The sequence below is a fragment of the Pseudorca crassidens genome, chromosome 20, assembly GCF_039906515.1.
Source record: "Pseudorca crassidens isolate mPseCra1 chromosome 20, mPseCra1.hap1, whole genome shotgun sequence".
Lineage (NCBI taxonomy): Eukaryota > Metazoa > Chordata > Mammalia > Artiodactyla > Delphinidae > Pseudorca > Pseudorca crassidens.
In genome coordinates this window covers 9,210,833-9,233,072 of record NC_090315.1, presented here as the reverse complement: position 1 = coordinate 9,233,072, position 22,240 = coordinate 9,210,833, and the positions used below count along the sequence as shown (strand labels likewise).

The 22,240-nt window shown below is 48.9% G+C and overlaps 1 protein-coding gene across 2 annotated transcripts in view; it reads left to right on the top strand.

The window, feature by feature from the left end:
* The first annotated feature begins 3,832 nt into the window (after positions 1 to 3,832).
* Positions 3,833 to 22,240, top strand: part of SULT2B1 (sulfotransferase family 2B member 1) — a 33,822-nt gene continuing 15,414 nt past the window's right edge. The window contains exons 1-2 of one of the 2 annotated variants that reach the window (XM_067719596.1): positions 3,935 to 4,004; positions 19,221 to 19,275. In XM_067719596.1, coding sequence (XP_067575697.1) covers positions 19,262 to 19,275 — 14 coding nt within the window. In that variant the 5' untranslated portion in view covers positions 3,935 to 4,004; positions 19,221 to 19,261. Of the gene's footprint in view, positions 4,005 to 19,220; positions 19,276 to 22,240 lie in introns of both variants that reach the window. The other variant, XM_067719595.1, reaches the window with a different exon arrangement.

The following is a 22,240-nucleotide window of genomic DNA, read 5'->3' as shown; positions in this document are numbered from 1 at the left end:
TGTCTCATTTGTGGATGCAGTGCCAGGTCCTGATCTAGAGGAGGCTTCCCCAGATATTAGTCAGAGGGGTGGATGGATGGATGTTTGGAGGACAGACAGACAAATGGATGCTGAATGGAGGGAGAGATGGATGGAAGGAAGGACAGCTGGATGAATGGATAGATGGAGGGATGATGAATGGATAGAGGGTGGATGGTCAGATGGATGGATGGATGGACAGTTGGATGGATGGATGGGTGGATGAGTGGATTGATAGGTGGACAGCTGGATAGATGGATGGATAGATAGACAGAGGAATGGATGATTATACAATCCCTGCTCCTCCCAGAACCTACCCACCCCCATGGCGGCTGGCACTGGGTTTCCCACTCTCTCCTTCCCAACCCTTCCAATTCTCTTCCCTGTCCCCAGATGCCTAGGTTCCCCCCGCCAGATCCGTTTCTGTGGGGTTAGTGGTCTCCATTACTGTCCCTCCCCTCCTGTCTCTGGGTAAGATGGTAAGATGCTCCTCTGGTACCTTCTGGTTCCTCTTGCCACCTCCTTAGGAGTCTGGGCCCCTCTCCATCTATAATCAGGCTTTTCATCTCCCCATGCCCACGCCCATGTTCCGAAGAGACTCAGCCAACTGCTCCATCACCGATGCAACCCGTCACTCATTCCCCATCACCTGTGACAATTCACGCATTCCGTCAGCAGTGTTTATGGAACATCTGCCACATTCCAGGAGGTCCGCCAGGCACTTCCCTTGGGATACAATGGGAGACAAACAGATAACAAGCCCTGTCTTCATGGGGTTGACAGTCTGATGAGGAGAGAGTCAACAAGACCAAAGATTAAAACATTGAGAATGTCAGATGTTGATGTGCGCTCCTGGAAAAAACAAAACAGGAAAGGTGGGAGGAGAGGTTGGTGGGCAAGCTCGGAGGAGGTGAGACAGGGCAGACTTGGATAAAGGGAGACAGTGAAGCTCGCAGGTGTCTGGGGAACAGCATGTCAGACAGGGGAGCAGCAAGTGCAAAGGCCCTGGGGCGGGAGCATTGTGTATCTGGGCCCCCTTATTTTCTGGTCCCTTGCCCACTCTGGCACAGCCTCCAGGCCTGCCTTCTCCCTTAAACATCTTCCTTGAAATTCTCATTGGGTCTCCCTGGATCTCCTTGTTCCCCAGGGCTGCGCCCCCAAGTTCCCCCCGCCCAGTCTCCCTCAAGGATCTAGGCATTCTGTACCCCCTAGACTCTCCCTCTCCTCTGGAACTTGAGACTTCTGGCTGGCACACATGCTCTTCCCTTCTGGTTCTGTGGGGCCCCTGGAGACGGGGTTCAGGAGAGGTTCCCACAGGAGGGACAGGGCAAGGTTGTCACCGCCTCAGAGCTAGGAACAAAGGATCACTGAAGGCAGAACAAAGGTCAGGCAGTCCAGGACGGAAGGCCAGGCGGGATGTCTCGCTCAAACTCCCACAACCCCAACGTGGGAAACCCACTCAGCCCCAGACAGAGAGAGCTGGCACTCTTGATTTTCCCCTCTCCCTGTGAGGGAGACCTTTTCACAGATGGGAACATCGAGGCTAATTCTGTAAGTGGCTGAGGCATGGGAACTCCCTGGCGGTCCAGCGGTTAGGACTCTGCGCTTTCACTGCCAAGGGCACGGGTTCCGTACCTGGTGGAGAACTAGGATCGCACAAGTCATGCAGTGTGGCTTGCCCCCAACCCCGCCAAAAAAAGTGGACAAGGCAGAATTCGAACTCAGTTGTGGTGGTGTGAGGTAGGGGGAGGCTCCTCATATCACAACATCCTAGAGATGGGCCTTTGGGCAGATAAACTGAGGGAGCGTGACGCCCCAGGACATTTGTCTTCTGCCTGTTTTCGGAGTGAGGGTGGGCAATGCTCTGTGACCTTGGGCAAGTCACTCTACGTCTCTGAGCCCCCTTCTACATTGATTACATGAGTCTGACATGCCCCACCCCCCTCACCTGCACAACATGGCAAACTGTTAATTGGTCAGTAAATAAGAGTTGTTTTTTTTTCTTTTTAAACAAACTTTTAATTTTAGAGTAGTTTTGTTTGTTTGTTTGTTTTTGTTTAAGCCCATTTATATGAAGATCAAAAGCCGGCAAAACTAATTTGTGGTTATAAAGGTCAGGATAGTATTAGCTTTGGGGAAATATTGATTAGAAGGGCATAACGGAACCTCCTAAATAGAGGTGTTTTTTTAAATTTTATTTTATTTATTGTTTATACAGCAGGTTCTTATTAGCTATCTATTTTATACATATTAGTGTACACATGTCAATCCCAATCTCCCAATTCACACCACCACCCCCCCCCCGCCACTTCCCCTCCCTTTTGGTGTCCATACGTTTGTCCTCTACATCTGTGTCTCTACTAAATAGAGTTTTAAATGATGATATTTTTGTATTTATTTATCCAACAGAAATTTCTCTGGCACATAGTAGAAAGATGAGAAGTTTCTAGAAAGAGTCTGTCAAAACGTTGTTTATCTCTGTGGGTAGAAGGTGGGTCCCAGGTATGCTTATTTTCTTTCTGGACTTATCGGCTCAGATAATTTTTTTTTTTAAAACAAGGTACCCACATTCTTTGTCCTATAAAAAGCAGTCATGGTTGAGAGTGGTTGAGAGTCTGCCTAACGATGCAGGGGACACGGGTTCGTGCCCCGGTCCGGGAAGATCCCACATGCCGCAGAGCGGCTGGGCCCATGAGCCGTGGCCGCTGAGCCTGCGCGTCCGGAGCCTGTGCTCCGCAACGGGAGAGGCCAGAACAGTGAGAGGCCCGCGTACCGCAAAAAAAAAAAAAAAGCAGTCATTTCTGGTGAGATTAGGTTTGGGGCCCAGATGCCAAGTGTCTGAAGGGTCAGGAGACCAGCAGGTGGAGAGGAGCTGGGTTTGGGTGGGGGACAGAGCAGAAGGGGACGTGGGCTTTGCGGAGCCTCCTGTGTGTCAGATTCTCCGCAAAGCATCTGAGAAACGTCTCATCCGGTCCTCACAACAGCCCGATGACGTGGGTACCATTTACGGGAGGAACTGAGGCCCGGGGGCTGATGGGACTAGTTTCAGGCCGCACAGCTGGGAGGCGCTGGAGCTGGGACTCAGACCAGGCACTGTGAGTTTCAAAGTCCCACACCAACCAGCTCTGGTCCTTATCTGTTGCATCTCTGTATCTCTTTGTGTCTCTCAATGTCTCTCACTATCTCTGACCCTCAGTGTTTCTCGCATTCCCTCAGCTTCTCCCTGTCTCTGTCGCTCTGCCTGTTTCTCTGTCTCTTCCTCGTTCTCTCTGTGTCTCTTGCTGTCTCTGACCCTCTCTCAGTGGCCCCCTCTCTCCTGTTTGTGCCCCTGTGATCCTGGCTGTGTCTGTCCCCGTCTTTCAATCTGTTTTGACATGTGCCCCTTACAAGTGTCAGCCCGCCAGGGCAGTTTCTGTCGGTCTGGTTCCCAGCAGTGTTCCAACCCTTAGAACAGCGCCTGGCAGACAGGAGGCGCTCAATCAGTATTTCTTGAATGGATAAAGGCATGAATGAATGAATGAACTCTCTGAGATGAGACTAGCTCTTTGATCAGATGAGCAAACTGAGGCTCCAGATGGGCACAGACATGCCCACAGCCACCAGCACGGAATGTTCCGGTGTGGGATTGTCTCTGACCCCCTGGACTCTGTCCCCAGCCACTGGCAAGATGCCCAGGAGGTGCCCATCACCCCTCCTCTACACCCTCAGAGAAGGGTGGCTCCCTCCTGGCCTCTCCCCACTGTCGGAGGCGTGGGTAGCAGCTGGGAGAACCGGCTGGATGCTGCCCCTCCCCTTGGGCGTGGAGGTAGGCACCTGGCGGGCTCCCTGCGTGGTAGATGCCACCGCCACACACACCTGCTCCCTGTGCCATCTGCTCCCAGCGCGTCCTCCTCTCCCCACCCTCGCCCTCCTGCCATGGAAGAGCCTGCTGAGCCCGGGAACCAGGCTGCGTGGGACCCCTATGAGAAAAACATCTCGGAGATCAGGTGAGGCCCAGACCTGGGCACGTGCCGGCAGCGCCCCTGGAGGAGGTGGCCTGGGGGAAGAACCAGGGGCCTCTGCAAAGGTGGCCCCCGGCCTCCTGGAGCCTCAGAAGCGTCTGGGCTGGGCTGGCTCGTCCACCCTGGAGTGCGGATCCTTCCTGCGAAGGGATTCGAGGACCCGGGCTGTGCTGAGTCACCAGTTGGGATTCTTGGGGTGTCTTGTCCGTCTCAGGGCCTTAGTCTCTCTGTCTGTCAAAGGGGTCCAGAAGCAGTTTGTCTGCCTGAGGTAGGCCTGGATGAGAGAAGGGGCTTGGTGCGTGGCAGTTGCCCGGGAAACAGGAGGGCATTTTCTACACGCTTTCCTCACAGACACGACCAAAAGCCCTTCAGATGGGGGTGCTTGCCCTCAAGGGGCTTCTGTTCTGTTTGGGGGGGGAGGATGGGAGAACAGAGGTGGACTGGGTTTGGGATACAGCTGAGTCTCAGAGTCAGAGTCTGTGGCCCTGGAGGACTTGGGGACCCAAAGGATGGGTCTCCAAGACAGAGCTTTCCCTACCTCAGAAGTGTGACTCCTTTGTTCCTAGGAATGAGTCAGACACTTTTATTGTACCCATTTTCCAGATGGGGAAACTGAGGCTGAGAGGGAAAGTGATGGGACCATGATTACACAGCCAGAAGCAAATCTGAACCCTGTCCACCTGACCCCAAAGTCTGTGTTTTCCCCTCTCTTCAACAGCCTCAGTGATACCCCCTCCCCACGGCTCCATTTCTCAGAGGAGAAAGTGGAGGCTCAGAGAGGGCAGGCAGCCTGCCCAAGGTCACACAGTGAGCTGTTTAGATGATCCCAGCCCTCCATATCTTGCATTCTGCCAGGCAAGTCTCTCCTGGCCTCCCGAGCTCCTCCAGCCTCCCCTGACTGTACCGTTCCAGGCTTGCCACTCCCCTCCCTCACCCTCATGCCCCAGACTCCAGAGACGAGCAGTTAAATTCTGAGTGTTGTGTGACCTAGACAAGCCTCCTGGGTCTCTGGGCCTCTCAGGATGAGAGTGGCTACCAGGCTGGTCCCAGCTCTGTTTGAAGAAACTCCCAGCATTCTCTCTTCAGCATTCTTTTCTTTGGGCCTTTGGGTTCTGCCATTTCTCCCTCCTGAGATAAACTGGTTCCCTTCCTGGGTTCCCACATCTAGGAAGCCTTTTCTTCCCAGAGAAGAGGGAGGCCCTGGGAGCCTCCCTCTTCTCTGCTCCTGCACAGTCAGTTGGCCATAAAATCCCCAGCCCTTGCTCAGTGTGTGACCTTGATTCAGTCATTTGGCCTCTCCCAGCCTCAGTTTCCTCATCTGAAAAATGGGAGTAAGTAACCCTCACCTATAAGACACTTCTGGACCGAAATTCTGCAGCCCCCTGGGAGGTGGCTTAAAATCTTCTTTTCCATGAGCTTCTGGAATCCCCTGGACCCAGAAGGATGCCTCTCATGAGGGCCCTTATCATCCCTTTTGGACTCTCTGCTGCAGGCCCCTCAGACACATAACGTCCCCAGCATTGTGTGGGAACTCAGTGGCTCCCCAGAATTATTCCTCCTCCCAGGTTGCCATCTCAGGGATGGCCCCATCGGTCACCAGGTCAGAACCGCCCCCCCAACTGTCTTTGTCCCTTCCTTCCTCTCCCTCCCACGGCCTGTCACTCCCCAACCCCACTCTCCTGACCCCTGACTCTCTCCATTCTCATGGTCTCTGCTCAGGCTTCATCTTTGCCCTTGGAGCCTCTCCCTGGCCTCCACGCCTCCAGTCTTTCCCAGAGCTGCCCCTCCCCTCCTCCCAGTCCAGAGGCCCTCCAGGCCCTGGCACCCTGGCTTCTCCAGGTCAATCCCCTCCCTCACCTGCATTCCATCTACCCCAGCACTTCAAATTCCCTGGTTATACCTCACTATTCCCTGCCCCAGTGCCTTTGCATACATGGTTTCCTCTGAAGGGATTCCCAGAGAAGTCTTTTCTAAATCTTTAAATCTATCCTTGGCCACCCCCCTGCTCAAGTCCCTTCCATGGCTCCACAGCGATGGTTTCCAAAACCTTTTTAAGATACAGTTCCTTTGTCCAGGAGAAATCTTACATCCAAACAGAAATACATAATAGAGATCAAAACAGAGCTGCTCTGGCTTAAAATGAGGGAGTGGGGCTAGGGTCCTGCTGCTGGCCTTTCTCCCTCTGTGGGAGCGCCTCTCTGCCCCCCAAGCCCCCTCCCCACCTTCCTTGCTCCATGGGCCCCACCTGGCTGCTTCCGCATCCCCTCCAGCCCAGATCTCACACCTTGAAGCCTTTGCACCTGGAATGACCTCTCTCCTTCACCTGGCGAACTCCTTCTCACATGATTTAAGATTCTTGGCCACCACAGGTAGGTCCCTGATCACACTTCTGGCTTCAAACCTGTGCCGTGGTACCAAAAGGCGGAACCGTTCACAGACAGGGACAGAGTCGGGACCACCTCTGCAGTCCTCTGCTCGGGGACCCTGTGAAGGCTCTGAGAATGATGTCAAGGAATGAATGGAGGAGAGATTAGGCAAGCTTTGAGCTGGAACTTGCAGGATGAGTCAGGGCTGGAAGACAAGTGAGGAGGGGCAGGGCATGCAGAGGAGGAGACAATAGAGGAAAAGGACAGCGGCTGCTGGAAGTGACATGAATGAGTCCTAATGTCAAGGGCAAGAAGCGATTCCCAGGACACTAACTGCAGCCTGACTCCATTTTTAAGCTCCCTGCCTCCCCCAAAACAAGAAAAGCTAAGCAATATATCATTTTTAAAATACAAGCATAGGGACCTCCCTGGCAGTCCAGTGGTTAAGACTTCGCCTTCCAATGCAGGGGGTGCAGGTGAGCTAAGATCCCACACGCCTCAGGGCCAAAAAAACAAACAAAAAAATGCAATGTTGTAACAAGTTCAATAAAGACTTTAAAAATGGTGCACATCAAAAAAAAAATCTTTTAAAAAATTAATAAAAAAACAAACTGTCTTTTAAAAAAACAAGTGACCGACAGGGATTTAATTCGGATGGTGGGGAGGGGGAGAGGCCAGTGGGACAAGAAGGAGCTCAGAGGCACCTGAGAGACATATCACTTGGAACGTTCTAGTTCATTAGTTCATAATTTGTTACAAATTATGGTTTCGATATGTTAACTGTGTTCCATGGAGACTTGTATGTACCCAAAGGACTAAAAAGGGATCTTAAGGGCAAAACCAAAAATTTAAGAGGAAAAAGTTAGAAGCAGGAGGTAAGCAGGACCCAGGCAGTTATACTAAGTTTCAGGAGGCAGAGGTGACACAGAGACAAACCCAGAAGATGTTAATCCCTAGAGAATCTTTTTAATGCTCACCTTGCTTAGTGTCTTCCACCTATTACCTCATTTAATCCTCACAACAACTGTTCGAGCTTAAGCCACGAGAATGATTAACTATTATCATTCTATTTATGACGAAAGCCACTGAGGCCCAGAGAGGTTGAGTGACTTGTCCAAAGTCACACAGCTGTCAAGTGAGCTGTAGTCAGGATGTGAACCAGGACAGCCTGACTCTATCACAGCCTGGAAAGGGTGGGCAGATGTGGAAGGAATTTGGGGATAAGCAAGATGAGGGGGTAGGAGGGTCGGGAGGGAACCCTGCGCAGACAGGAGGCTTAGTAGGTATCTTGTGCTCTGCTGCATTTCCTGGAATACCCCGTACACTGGGCTGCACCTTGACCAGCCCTTTCTGGAGAAGGTCAAGGCCAGGAGAAGCCGAGCCAGCATTTGGACCTGTGGTTGCTGCTCCTCCCCTACCTCTGATCTTGGAGAACCCCAAACAAGGTCTTTTCAAATCTCACCGTTTTTCTGGCTGAAGTCACCAACACTGGTTTTACAGCCCTGGCTCCTCCTTCCCTGGGGAGGCCAAGCTACTTGGATGATTTTATGGCTATAGTCCTTCCAGTCACAGAGCTGCTTTTCCCAAGGGGAAGGATGCCGCTAATAAAAAGGCAATAAACAAATAATTCCACCTGCGTGGAATTTGGGCAGGCAGAGAGGAAGTGGGGTTCTGGACCTCCACTAATAAATCAGGCGCCCTGGAGAGGATTAGAAAAAGATGCTCACAGCCCCACCTTCCCTTCTCCCCACCACTGGTCTCCCTGCAAGGGACCCAGGCTTGGAGAGTGAAGGGAAGGATGTGTTTCGGTTCCCTTGCTCTCTAGAGGCCGGGGAGGGGGCGGTAGGATGTGCGCCCACATCCCACTTATGCCTGCGGTCCTGCATAGGGATCAGGAAGTGGGAATATCCAGGACACACTTGGAAAGAACCAGAGCAGCCCAGTTTGCCGAAGGCAGGCTCTGGGGGATGCAGAGCGGGACCCAGTGGGCCATCAGTGGCATCGAATGCTGAGGCAAGAAGGGAGACTGGGAGGCCTGGTCTCACTGGGAGGCCTGAATCAGACACCCCAAGAGTGGCGTGGCCGGCTACTCACAGGGGGACCTGGACCAGGGACCCCGAGGTCTCTGCCACTGCAGACAAGAATGCCCGCGTCACGAGTCAAGCTACCCACAGGAAGTCAACCCTGTGTTCAAATCCCGTCCATGTCACCTGCCGGCTGGGACCCGCCGGGCAGACAGGGTCCGGCAGATAGCTGTGCATCAGTGAAATGGGTGTGGTGGGTGATGCCCCGGGACATGTCAGACTTGCCATTCTCTGCTGAGTCAGGGATCACACGGTTTTCCTTCCTCCTTCTCTAATTCCCATTCCTGAGCCAGGAACCCAGGTGCCAGGAAGGGTGGGGACAGGGTGAAAGATGGTAATAATTACAACTTTCCTGAGCGTTGGCCACACACCAGGCTTGTGCTCAGAACTTTGTGTGGCTGAACCCCTTCCGTTTCCACAACAGTCCTGTGAGGGTGATGATGTTAGGATTCCCATTTTACAGATGGGAAAGCTGAGGCCCAGAGAGGACTCGTACATCTGGGATTTGCTCCGGAGACCCCTCTCTTTACCTCCATGCTAGAGAAAGGGATCAGACAGGGGCCTGGAACTACAGGGAGGGGCTGCCCCTCTGTGGCCCCGTCACCTTCACGGGGTGGGGGTGGACGCTGGCCACCCCAGATGGGATCAATGAGTCTGTGGTCTGTCCACCCTCCAGACCAACACTGCCCCATAGATACATAACCCGAGCCCCCTAGGTAAACATTTTCTTAGTCCCATTAAACAAAAAGTAAAAGAAACGTTGAAATTAATTTTAATTAGAAGTTTTATTTAACCTGTTATATCTGAAATATTCTTTCAACCTATAATCGATAGAAAAAAATATGAATAAGATACTTTAGTCTTTTCATAGTAAGCCTCTGAACACAGTGTGCACTTTCTCAAATCAGGTGCTAACCTTACGTCAGAAAGATCTGATTTGCATTCAGTTCTCATCACCATCACAGCTGACAAAAGTCGATTCTCAGGCCTGAGCTTTTCCAAACCTGCATAAAAAAGTATTCTAATAATTGGGCTTCCCTGGTGGCGTAGTGGTTGAGAGTCTGCCTGCCGATGCAGGGGACGCGGGTTCGTGACCCTGTCCGGGAGGATCCCACATGCCGCGGAGCGGCTGGGCCCGTGAGCCATGGCCGCTGAGGCTGCGCGTCTGGAGTCTGTGCGCCGCAACGGGAGAGGCCACAACAGTGAGAGGCCCACGTGCCACACAACACACACACACAAAAGTATTCTAATAATTGAATTGAGTGTCAGTGTTTCAGTTGAAATCAATAATAATTCAATAAAATTAAAAGTTGTGCCCCCCTCCGGGTTGCATGGGCCACATTTCAAGGGCTCAGTAGCTACACGAGGCCAGCGGCTGCCATGGTACAGAACAGTACGTTTCCATCGTCAGAGGAAGTTCTATTGGATGGCATGGCTCCAGGCTGCAAAGGCCTCAAGGGTGGGAGAGGTACATAGTAGGGGCTTAATAAATATACGTTGGAAGGGAGAGAGAGAGAGAGAGCATAAGGGAAGAGAGAAAAGTCGAGAAGAGCCTTCAGGCTAAAGGCACAGCACATGCAGAGTTCCAACGGTGTGGTGGAGCATGGCGTATGCAGGGAACAAGTTGAACTTGACAGTGGGAACAGAACAACACTGGCTGTGCTAGCGTGGGGATCGAGGGGAGGTGGGGCAGTGCAAGCTACCGGGCCCACAAAGAATCTGCTGGGCTTTGAGGGACAGAGCCAGGGATGCAGGACAAAGAACCCTGAGAATTTGAAGAAAGTGATTCATTTCTTTAGCTACATTGTTCTCTATCACCATCATCATCATCAAAGTAATAAATCAAAAAATCATTTAAAAGTGTGTATAGATTTTAAATGTGCAGGAATAGCCAGGGAAGAAAAAAAAAAAAGAATGGGGAGGGAGAATTGACCCTATCAGAACTTAAAATCTATAAAGTTACTCTAATCCAAACAGTATGACATCCCACCCTATGACCCTGCAATTCCAATGCTACTTATTTGCCCGAGAGAAATGAGCATGTAGTTTCCACACGAAGACAAGTATGGTCACAGGGGGTTTATGCATATTAACGGCACCCGGAAACAGCCATGAACAGGAGAATGGGTCAGCACACCGTAATCTATTGATACAGTCGAACTCTACTCAGCCATGAAAAGGAACAAACTCTATAATGCACACACAAACATGGGTGCATGTCAAGAGTATTATGCTAAGCAAACGAAGCCAGATGCCAAGAGTACTTTCTATAAGTTGACAGCCCTAGAAGGCCCGAGACCAGCCAAGTCAATTTATGTGGAAAAACTCAGAAGAGTGGTAGCCTCAGGGTGGAGGTGTGAGCTAATTGGGAAGAAGCACCAGGAAGTGTTCTGGGGTGATCGACTATTTTATATTATGAGAGGGGTTTGGATTGCATGGAGGGATTATGCATTGGTCAAAATTCACTTAAAAGTAGGAGGCTTTGCGAGACAAAGTTCTAGCTGGCTGTCCACCCATCTCTACATCATGGTCATTTCTATGTGGGGGAATTGCAGGCGATATTCATTTTCTTCTCTATTATTTTTTGTATCTTCCAAATGTTCTATATGTAATTTTCATAAGCAGAAAAATAATGATTCCAAAACTTTAGGTGATAATAATTTCCATCTGTTATTAAAATAATTGAAAACACGAAAAAAAATAGGACGTTTCCTCAACAGGAAAGTAATGTTCAAGATGGAAATGGGATATCTCGCAGCTATTAAAAACATTTTTTTAATTGAATGAAAGATTCTTTAAATTCTATAGTGCTTTAAAATTTTCAAAAGTTTCACACACATGATTTCATATAATCCCATAATAATAACCCTTTTTAAAAAATCCCCTACCCCTATGTTGTTCCTCCCCCCTTCCCTCTCCCCCATGGTAACCACTGGTTTGTTCTCTATATCTGTGAGTCTGCTTCGTTTTTGTTTTATTCACTAGTTTGTTGTGTTTTGGGGATTACACATATAAGAGATATCATGCAGTATTGGTCTTTCTCTGTCTGACTTATTTCACTTAGCATCATGCCCTCCAAGTCCATCCATGTTGCTGCAAATGGAAAAATTTCCTTCCTTTTTATGACTGAGTAATATTATATTATATATATATGTATATACATATCACTTTTTTTTTTTTTAAGTTGTGGCATGCGGGATCTTTTAGTTGCAGCATGCGGACTTCTTAGTTGCGGCATGCAGGCGGGATCTAGTTCCCCGAGCAGGGATCGAACCCCAGCCCCCTGCATTGCGAGTGCAGAGTTTTACCCGCTGGACCACCACGGAAGTCCTTATCACATCTCCTTTAGCCATTCATCTGTTAATGGACACTTAGGTTTCTTCCATACCACGGCAATTGTCAATAATGCTCTGGAAGCTATTTTTAAAAACAAGGATTGTAGATCAGCTATACCCCAATAAAAATTAATTTAAAAAATAAATAAGATAAAAACAAGGAGATAGCTGCGGAGAGATAGCTGCAGATTTGAAAAGACTGCCATAGTAGAGTAACTAAAAAATAAGCAAGATGCAGAGTAAGGTCTGATATCAATATTGCTTAGAAGGAGGACGGGGACTTCCCTAGTGGTCCAGTGGGTAAGACTCCCTGCTCCCAATGCAGGGGGCCCGGGCTCCATTCCTGGTCGGGGAACTAGATCCCACATGCCTGTCACAACTAACCTGGAGCAGCCTAAATAAATAAATAATTAATAATTAAAAAAAAAAAAAGTCGGACAAGCAGGAACAGAGAAGGAAGCTGAGTGTCCACACTGTGCTCGCATGTACTTCTACAAGTGCGGTTAAGGTACGCACCAAGCTGGTGGTATGGGCATCCCCAGAGGCTGGTATGGCCGTGCTGGGGGAGACCATTAACTTGTTAACAAGCCCAGATGATAATAAATACATATAACTTATTAATAAACCCAGATGATCAATAGATACAGAGAGACAATCCAATAATTTGTGATTTTCCCTTTTTTTTTTTTTTTAATTTTTTTTTTTTTTGGTCCTGCCGCGCAGCTTGTGGGATCTTAGTTCCCCAACCAGCGATTGAACCCGGGCCACGGCAGTGAAAGCACTGAGTCCTAACCACTGGACCTCCAGGGAATTCCTGTTATTTTCCTAATTAGATCTTCTAAAAAGAAGGAAAGGTACACATGTGCCGTATTAAGGCAGTCTAGCAGGTGTTAAAAACATCCCCCCACTTCTGGATCTTAAGTCGGTAGAAGTTCATTTCAAACTCACATCCCAGCCCCACGTGGGCTCTCCTGGTGATGTGATGCCAGGCCCGGCTCTGCCATCCTCCACCCGTGACTCCCAAGTCCCCGGAGAAACCTCTCTGGTCCCACCAGCAACGGAGGCAGAGGGCTAGCACGTGGCAGTCACTGCCACTGTGTTCACCATTCAGAATTCAAGATGTGCAGAAGGGCATAAAATGGAAAATTCTGGTTCTCACAAACACCCCAGACCCATCCCCAGAGTAACCACTTCTAAGGCTTGCCTGCCAGAAAATTTTTCTCTATGTGTGTATCTTGTTTTTACTTGCTTTTTTGTTTGTTTGTTTTTGTTTTTGTTTCTTGCGGTACGCGGGCCTCTCACTGTTGTGGCCTACTCCCGTTGCGGAGCACAGGCTCCGGACGCGCAGGCTCAGCGGCCATGGCCCATAGGCCCAGCCGCTCCACGGCATGTGGGATCTTCCCGGACCGGGGCACGAACCCGTGTCCCCTGCATCGGCAGGCGGACTCTCAACCGCTGCGCCGCCAGGGAAGCCCTACTTACTTATTTTTTAAACATAAGTAAGATATTACTTTATATCTGGCTCTGCCCCTTGTCTTTTCACTCTCTGTAATATCTCAGACATCTTCCCAAATAAATGCTACCTCCTTACCCCTCCGATCTTTTGGAATTTTCATAATGAAAATTCCAAGACATAGAAAAACGTTGGAGGAATTATTCAGCACGCACCCTCTCTATACCCACTACTCCTAAAATTTTATTATACTTGTTTTATCATATATCTGTACATCTTTCTATCCATCCAGCAATCTGTACTGGTGATGCATTTCAAAGGAGTGATTTGCAACCATCAGAACATTTCACCTTAAACATTCCAGGCTGCATATTATGAAATAGACTTCAATACTTGTTTATGGGCTTTTTTTTTTTTAATAGATGATGTTTATGTACAGGGCACTGCATAAACTTATGAAGTGTGCCATTTTGAGAAATACACGTGTAACCCCAATCCCTATCAAAACATAAATGCCTCCTTTTGAATGGCTGGATTCCAAGGTTTGCAGGCGGTGATTTATTCATCCAGTCCTGATTTATTTGTCCAGTTCTCTGTTGTTCAGGTCCCTCTTACAATGTTGCAATTAGCTTGGTGGTCCATATATCACCGGGCACTTCCTCAAGGTCACCCATCCCATAAATTTCTGGAGGTCACGTTCATTTGTGCATCCAACAGATATAATGGAGCGCTGCCTGCCTGTCTGATGCTGGTTCTTGGAGGTGGGACATGGGAGAAGCAGAATTTCTGTTCCCTTGTAGTTACTACTAGTGGGGAAGATTGATTTCAAGAAGTCAATAGACAAAGAAAATAGTTACTAAGTATTAAAAGGGCTATGAAAGAAAAGAACAGAGTGCTGAGAGGGGTAAAAATGCGCATGGACCGGGTGTGCTCTGCTTGAGTGGAGGTGGCCTGTATAACTTAAAATGTTGCCAAGTGATCTCCCAAAGAGGTTATTCTAATGTCTCCTCAGCGGCCGCAGATGAGAGCAGGAGAGTGAAAGAGCCCGGTTCTCTGCGCTCTGGCCAAGGCGTGAGTCATTCCACTGAGGTGGAGGTGGCCAGAGGAGATGGGGACGCTTGAGGAGATGGGGACGCTCGCCCAGATGGGCTCCAGGCAGCGGAATTTCGGGAGGTGAGGGAAGGCACTCCTGCAGGCGAGAGCAGCTCAGGCAAAGGAGGGCGGCCGCCACTGCACAAGGTGCCCTGGGAATAAGGCGCACTGAACCCAGCTCAGGCTTGAGGAGCCTTGAAAACGCTCTCCCGAGAAAGGCAGGCGAGTTGACCACAGGCACCTGCTGTGAGTCAGCAGGACAGCGGGGCTGCGGAAAACCTCCTCATGCGGCCGGATCGCATGCATGGACGGGCGGGGCCCTCTCAGAGGAGTGGGGGTCAGTTTCAGTCCCACAAGACCCCTGAATGCCAGCAGCCTGCCCTCTCCCCGCCTTTGTACACACTATTCCCTCTGGTACACACACTCACAGCTCTTCCCTCACCTCCTTCGGGTCTGCTCAAATGTCACCTCCTCGGAGGGCCCTCCCCTGATTCCATCGATCTCAAATTGCAAACCCTCCCAACCCCAGACGCTTCCTGTCCCCCACCAGCTTCATTTTTTCCATCACCATCCGATACACTACATTTTGAACATTCTGTGTTAATTTTATTGTTCATTCAAACATAAACTGCAATAGGGATTTTTGTTTTGTTCTGATGTTTTTTGGTTTTGTTGTGTGTTTTGTCAGTTGTACTCACTTTCCTATCCCCCAGGGCCTGGCACATAGTAGGTGCTCAATAAATATCTGTGGGCCAAATGAATGAATTTGCCCCATCTTAGGCAAGATGGCCTAAAGCTCCTGGATGGGGAGCTCTCTTTGAACATCAGACTGGGAGGTCCCTGGAAAAGAGGTCCCTGGTCCCTGCCCACCCGTCACTGCTCGTTCATCAAATGAGACCAGAGAGGTTTTGAGAGTGACCTCGGGTTACACGGCAAATCGAAGGCAGGTCTGTAATACAGGCAAGGGTTGCTTCTCTGCACAACCCTGGGTAGCCAAGAGGGACGCTGGCCAACGGGATGTCTTGTTATAATAATGGTTAATGGGCGTTAAGTATTGACATTTATATGAACGAGGTTTTTTTTTAAAAAAATCAATCAGTAAAATTGATTTGTGTGGGGGTGTGTGTGTATAGCTTTATGAATTCTAACACATGTATAGATTTGTGTAACCATCACCACAATCAGAATACAAAACTGCACCATCAGCCCTTTGTAGTCACACCCTCCCCCATCCCTAGCTGCCCTCTCCCCTCCCACCCCTCATCCCCACAGCTACTGATCTATTCCCCGTCCATATACTTTTGTCTTTTGTCAGAAATGACATATTAGTTTCCTATTGCTGCTGCAGTAAATGACCACAAATGCAATACAAATCTGTGCTCATACATTTCTGGAGGTCAGAAGTCTGAAATCAGTGTTGCTGGGCTAAAATCAAAGTGTTATCAGGGTGGCGCTCCTCTCGTTCCCTTCTGTGCCTTTTCCAGCTCCTAGAGGCCCTGCATCCTTTGGCCCGTGGCCCCTTCCTCTGCCTCTTCAAAGCCAGCTGCGTAGCCTCTTCCGATCTCTCTCCTCTCTGACGTCTGCTTCCATTATTATATCTTCTCTCTCTGATTCTAACCCTCCTGTCTCCCTTTTACAAGGACCCTTGTGATTACATTTAGGGCCCACTGAATTCTCTCCCCATCTCAAAACCTGAACATAATCACAGCAGCAAAATCCCTTTCCTGGTGCAATGGATCATGTTCGCAGTTTCTGGAGACTGAGACATGGACCTCTTTGGGGGGTGGTCATCATTCCACCCACCACAGACATTAAATGGAATTGTACAGACGGCGATCTCCTGAGTCTGTTTTCCTTCACTCCACCCAATGCCTTTGGGACCCATCTGTGCGGTGGTGAGTATCAAAGGTTTGCTTCTTGTCCTTGCTGAGTAGTACTGTGTGGTGTACATGTACCACTGTTTATCCACTCACCTGCTGACGGACGTTTGCGCTGCTCCCAGTTTCTGGCGATTATGAATAGGGCAGCTATAAACATGCGAGTACAGACGTTGGTGTGAAAAAGAGTTTTTGTTTCTCTTGGGTGAACTCCCAGGAGAAGGAGAAACTCTGCTTTAAAATCTGTGCTTATCTTAAGATATTTCATTGAGGGCTACTGATATACAATATCGAATATAATACAATATAATGATAATAATTATAACATACACCTAGGAGTTAAATATTCCTGTGACCAAGGGGAAGGAGGTGGACACTGAGACTCAGAGAGGTCATGTAAGCTGCCTGAGGTCAAACCTAGGTCTTCCTGACCGCCCCCCACCCCCAAGACCCCAGAGCCCCTGCCCAGAATGAGCACACCTGAGGACAACTGTATGACGATTGGCGAGGCGCTACCCCATGGCACTGGGTGGGTTCAAAGCCCAGCTCTGCCGTCTGCCGCTGTGTGATGTTAGCCAAGTTACTTTGCCTCTCTGTGCCTCTACTTCCTCATTTGTAACGCGGGGATAGAAATACTATAGCGGGTAGCCTCCTAGAGTTGTTGAGGAAATAAACGAACTAAGGCACATAATGTAGTGAGGAGTGTCGGGCCAGGGGGCACTGTGAGTGTTATTTGTATCTCTTCATAAATATTGAGGGAGGCCCTCCGTGTTTTGATATGTTGGCAATCCAGACAGAACGGCCCCCCGCCCAGGCTACGGAGGGCCTTGAGCTCTGGGCCACGTGGGGAATGAACAGGAAGGAGAAACTGGAGGCCAAGAGACTCTGGAGGAGGCTGCGTTGAGAGTCCAGGGGGGCGAGGAGGAGACCTGAGCTGGACAGGGGTAGTGGGGACAGAGAAGAAGAGCTAAGGCCTGGTGGACTGGGGGGCGGGGGGATGGGAGGAAGGAGGATCGCCAGGTTGGGCCATTCTTAGCGTTTCATGTCCTGGGGTCTCCCTAGCAGAGCAGGCCAGGCCCCTTCGAGGAGGCTAAGTACGTCCTTGGCCCATTGCCCGTCATGTGGGCTGTAGCTCTGTCCGCTGTTCCTCCTGCGGCTGGTCTCTGCCCCAGCCCAGCTGTCACCTTCATTCCTCGGCTCCAGCCAAGCAATAGCTGCATGCCAGGCCCTGGACCTGGCATGGGAAAAGAATGGGCTCGGAGCCCAAGGAGAGGAAAGGTCACCCCAGGGCCAGATTTAATTTACAAGGTGGGGAGAGAAGACACACAGCACCTGTTTGGGGACACACCGTAAGATTCAGCCCAGCAGGAATGCAGGTGGGGTCCCCCCTCTCCAGCCTCCTGGCAGGAGGAACAGCTGATGCAAGGCCAGAGGCTGGAATAGTGCTCGGTGCACTGGGGGGCTTTGACTGGAGTAGGGGGATGTGGGGAAGGAGGGCCTGGAACAGAACTGTCTACGGGGCTGAGGTTCAAATCTCAGCTCTGCTCGGTACTTGCCGCATGGCCTTGGCCAAATCGCTTCCCCTCCCTCAACCTCCGTTTTCTCACCTGTCACCTCATAACATGCAGGGAGATCCCAGCTCTCCCCCAGTCACGTCTCGATTATTTATTAAACGTTGATGCTCAGTCATTTACTGAGCAATAGTTGTTCTCGGCCCAGAGGGCGCATGGTAAGGTCTGGACACTGTTGACCTGGAATGAGGCCAGGCTTTGGAAGTTTCTAAAGTCCCCAGAGGGGATTCTAAAATGCCCAGGGCTGAGAACCACAGAGGCAGGTGTTAGGAGGTAACAAGTGCTCTTTGAGTTTCCTTAACTTTTTTCCTGGTAACCCCCTTCATTCATTCACCCATTTATTCATTCAAACGTTCATTCATCACACATTCATTTATTCACACATTCGTTCAATCACACATTCATTCATTCGCACATTCATTCAACCACACATTCATTCATTCACACGTTCATTCATTCAGTCAAATACTGGTTGGACACCAACAATGTGCCGGCACTGTGGATTCCACCCTGGCCTCCACCCTGGCCCCGCAATTTGGAGATTGTAAGTGCTGAGGAGGATGGCGGGACACCCTCATATTTATTCATGTATGCATTCAGTGACTATGTCAAGGACTCCTGAAGGGCACAGTATCTTTTCCTGGTTGGCAACCCCATTTTCCTGTCCGGTAAGCTGGGGAGAACAATTCTCCTTCAAGGAGCTGTTGGTGAGATCAAAGACAAAAATAGCGCTGCACGCTAAAGGGCGCTTCAGTGTCCTGAGCATTTATTAGGAGCCAGGGGCTTAATGTATATTATCCCTTTTAATCTTTAGGTAGGATTAAAACCTTGAGGTTGAGATTACTGTTATCTTCATGTGTCAGAAGAGGAAACTGAGGCTCAAAGAGGTGAGATCTGCTACCCAGGGCACAGAGAGAGCACATGTGACCCACCAGAGCCAAGACCCAGGCACTTAGCAGCTAATCTGCCTAGTGACGGATGGCCTCACAGCCCCGCCCACTGGCCTAAATCCGCCTGGCAACTAGTGACATCACTAATTCTGCTGCCTGCGCTCAACCTATGACATCACTGAACCATAAAGTAATTACAATAAGCTGAGGGCCTACTGTGTGCCAAAGGCGGTGCCAAGCAGCCCCTCCTCTGGGCTCACACGATGCCCGGTGTTGCCTCTATTACTAAGTATAATCATAACGATAATTTTAGCCTGGATTTATCGAATGCAGACCACAAGCCAGGCTCTATTTTAATCATTTTTATTTCTTTGGGTGCATTAAACCCTCCAACTATCTCTATTTTTTAAAAATTAATAAACATTTATATAGTGTATATTCCTATGTCAGGCCCCGTTCTAAGCACTTTTTACATGCTCACGACCATCCTATGAGGTAATGTTTACTTATTATCCCCATTTTATGGATGGAAGGACTGAAGTGCAGAGAGGATGAATGACTTGCCCACAGCCACATGACTGGAGAGAGGTAGGATTCAGACTCAGGTATTCCGGCTCCAGGGTTTATGCCGTTAACCAAGACACCATGCTACTTCTCCTATCTCCTATTTTACAGTTGAGGAAACTGAGGCCTAGAGAGATTAAGCCCCAGGCCTCAGCTCTGCTAGAGAGTGCCAAAGCCAGACTCTGAGCCTGCAATGTCCAGCTCCAGAAACACAATATTTCTCACATCTGTCTTACTTAGGTTACTTAGAAACAGGGCCTGCAAAGCCCCTGCCACCGCCCCTCTGAGGTGACCAGCGCTTCCTTCCTGGTCCCCTGGGGAACATCCCCCAGCCAGGAACAAAGCCTTTTCCAACAGACCCTAGACCACATGCCAGCTTCCTCCGTAGCCTCCCCACGGCCCCGCCTTGGGACACTGCCCTTTGGAAACCCTGGCTGGGCTGAGCCTTACCTGGGCTCCCCAGAGCCCTCCTTTGACCCCAGGCAGAGGAAACAATTCTCTAGCTTTTGTCCTTCTCCTGCAAGCCTGAGCCTGGTGCCAAGCCTTGGAGAAATTCCCCATCCCTCAAATCTCTGAAGCTGGTGGAGGCCTTCAGGAAAGACACTGGGAGATCCCTGGGCAAGTCACAGCCTTCAATGGGCCTCAGTTTCCTCATCTGTCAACTGGGCGCACAAGGGAAAACTAACAGAAAAGGCCTGTGCAAGACAGCTGGGGTTTCACCTTCACTGGGCCCAGCACCTCGTCTCCATTTTTTTTTTCCCTTGCCTCATTTTTATTAAAAACAGTTGTTTTAGTGGGAAGCATAATTTTTTCCCTTTAATGTTTTATTCATTCATTGCAAGTTTTTTTTTTAACATCTTTCCTGGAGTATAATTGCTTTACAATGGTGTTTTAGTTTATGCTTTATAACAAAGTGAATCAGCTATACATATACATATATCCCCATATCTCTTCCCTCTTGCGTCTCTCTCCCTCCCACCCTCCCTATCCCACCCCTCTAGGTGGTCACAAAGCACTGAGCCGATCTCCCTGTGCTTCCCACTAGCTATCTATTTTACGTTTGGTAGTGTATATATGTACATGCCACTCTCTCACTTTGTCCCAGCTTACCCTTCCCCCTCCCTGTGTCCTCAAGTCCATTCTCTAGTAGGTCTGCGTCTTTATTCCCTTCCTGCCCCTAGGTTCTTCATGACCTTTTTTTTTTTTTTTTTTTTTAGATTCCATATATATGTGTTAGCATACAGTATTTGTTTTTCTCTTTCTGACTTACTTCACTCTGTATGACAGACTCTAGGTCCATCCACCTCACTACAAATAACTCAATTTCGTTTCTTTTTATGGCTGAGTAATATTCCATTGTATATATGTGCCACATCTTCTTTATCCATTCATCTGTCGATGGACACTTAGGTTGTTTCCATGTCCTGGCTATTGTAAATAGAGCTGCAGTGAACACTGTGGTACATGACTCTTTTTGAATTATGGTTTTCTCAGGGTGTATGCCCAGTAGTGGGATTGCTGGGACCTATGGTAGTTCTATTTTTAGTTTTTTAAGGAACCTCCATACTGTTCTCCATAGTGGCTGTATCAATTTACATTCCCACCAACAGTGCAAGAGTGTTCCCTTTTCTCCACACCCTCTCCAGCATTTATTGTTTGTAGATTTTTTGATGATGGCCATTCTGACTGGTGTGAGATGATATCTCATTGTAGTTTTGATTTGCATTTCTCTAACGATTAATGATGTTGAGCATCCTTTCATGTGTTTGTTGGCAATCTGTATATCTTCTCTGGAGAAATGTCTATTTAGGTCTTCTGCCCATCTTTGGATTGGGTTGTTTGTTTTTCTGATAGTAAGCTGCATGAGCTGCTTGTAAATTTTGGAGATTAATCCTTCGTCAGTTGCTTCATTTGCAAATATTTTCTCCCATTCTGAGGGCTGTCTTTTCGTCTTGTTTCTGGTTTCCTTTGCTGTGCAAAAGCTTTGAAGTTTCATTAGGTCCCATTTGTTTATTTTTGTTTTTATTTCCATTCCTCTAGGAGGAGGGTCAAAAAGAATCTCGCTGTGATTTATGTCATAGAGTGTTCTTCCTATGTTTTCCTCTAAGAGTTTTATAGTGTCCAGTCTTACATTTAGGTCTCTAATCCATTTAGAGTTTATTTTTGTGTATGGTGTTAGGGAGTGTTCTAATTTCATTCTTTTACGTGTAGCTAGCTGTCCAGTTTTCCCAGCAAGACTTATTGAAGAGGCTGTCTTTTCTCCATTGTATATTCTTGCCTCCTTTGTCAAAGATAAGGTGACCATAGGTGCATTGCAAGTTTTATTAGAGTAAAACACAAGTGCTGTGAACAGAGCTTCAGTCAATTGCCCAAGGAATTTTGCAGAGGGCGCGCCTTGTAACCAGCTCCGCCCCCATCTGCCCCCACTTCCCAGGGGTAAGCATCTTCCTGCCTTCTAACATCTTAGGTGATTTGTCCCTGTGTTTGAACTTCCCCTAATTCGAATCATATCATCTAGACTCTCTTGTGTCCTTCATCCCCCGTTCAACATTTTGTTTCTGAGTTTTACCTGTGTGGTCGGACCCTAGCCCTCTTTATAAATCCTCACAATATCTATAAATCCTCTTCACTACCCCGAAATGAAATCCACAGACAGTATAATCCACTTACACGCATAATTTTCCCCCCAGTTCGATGTATTGTCCTAAGTGTACCAGAAAGGACCGCAAATGGAAATTAGCACCGAGTAACGGCTAAGAATGGGCAAATCCGTGTTTCATGGGGCCTGAAGCTTATACTGTTTTGAGGGGATTCCCCTTAAGAAAAAGAATCAGGGGCATTCCTTGGCGGTCCAGTGGTTAGGACTCTGCGCTTCCACTGCAGGGGGCCCGTGTTCAATCCCTGGTCTGGGAAATAGGATTCCACAAGCCACCTGGCGCGGCCAGAAAAATAAATAAATAATTTTTTTAAAAAAAGAAAGAAAGAATCA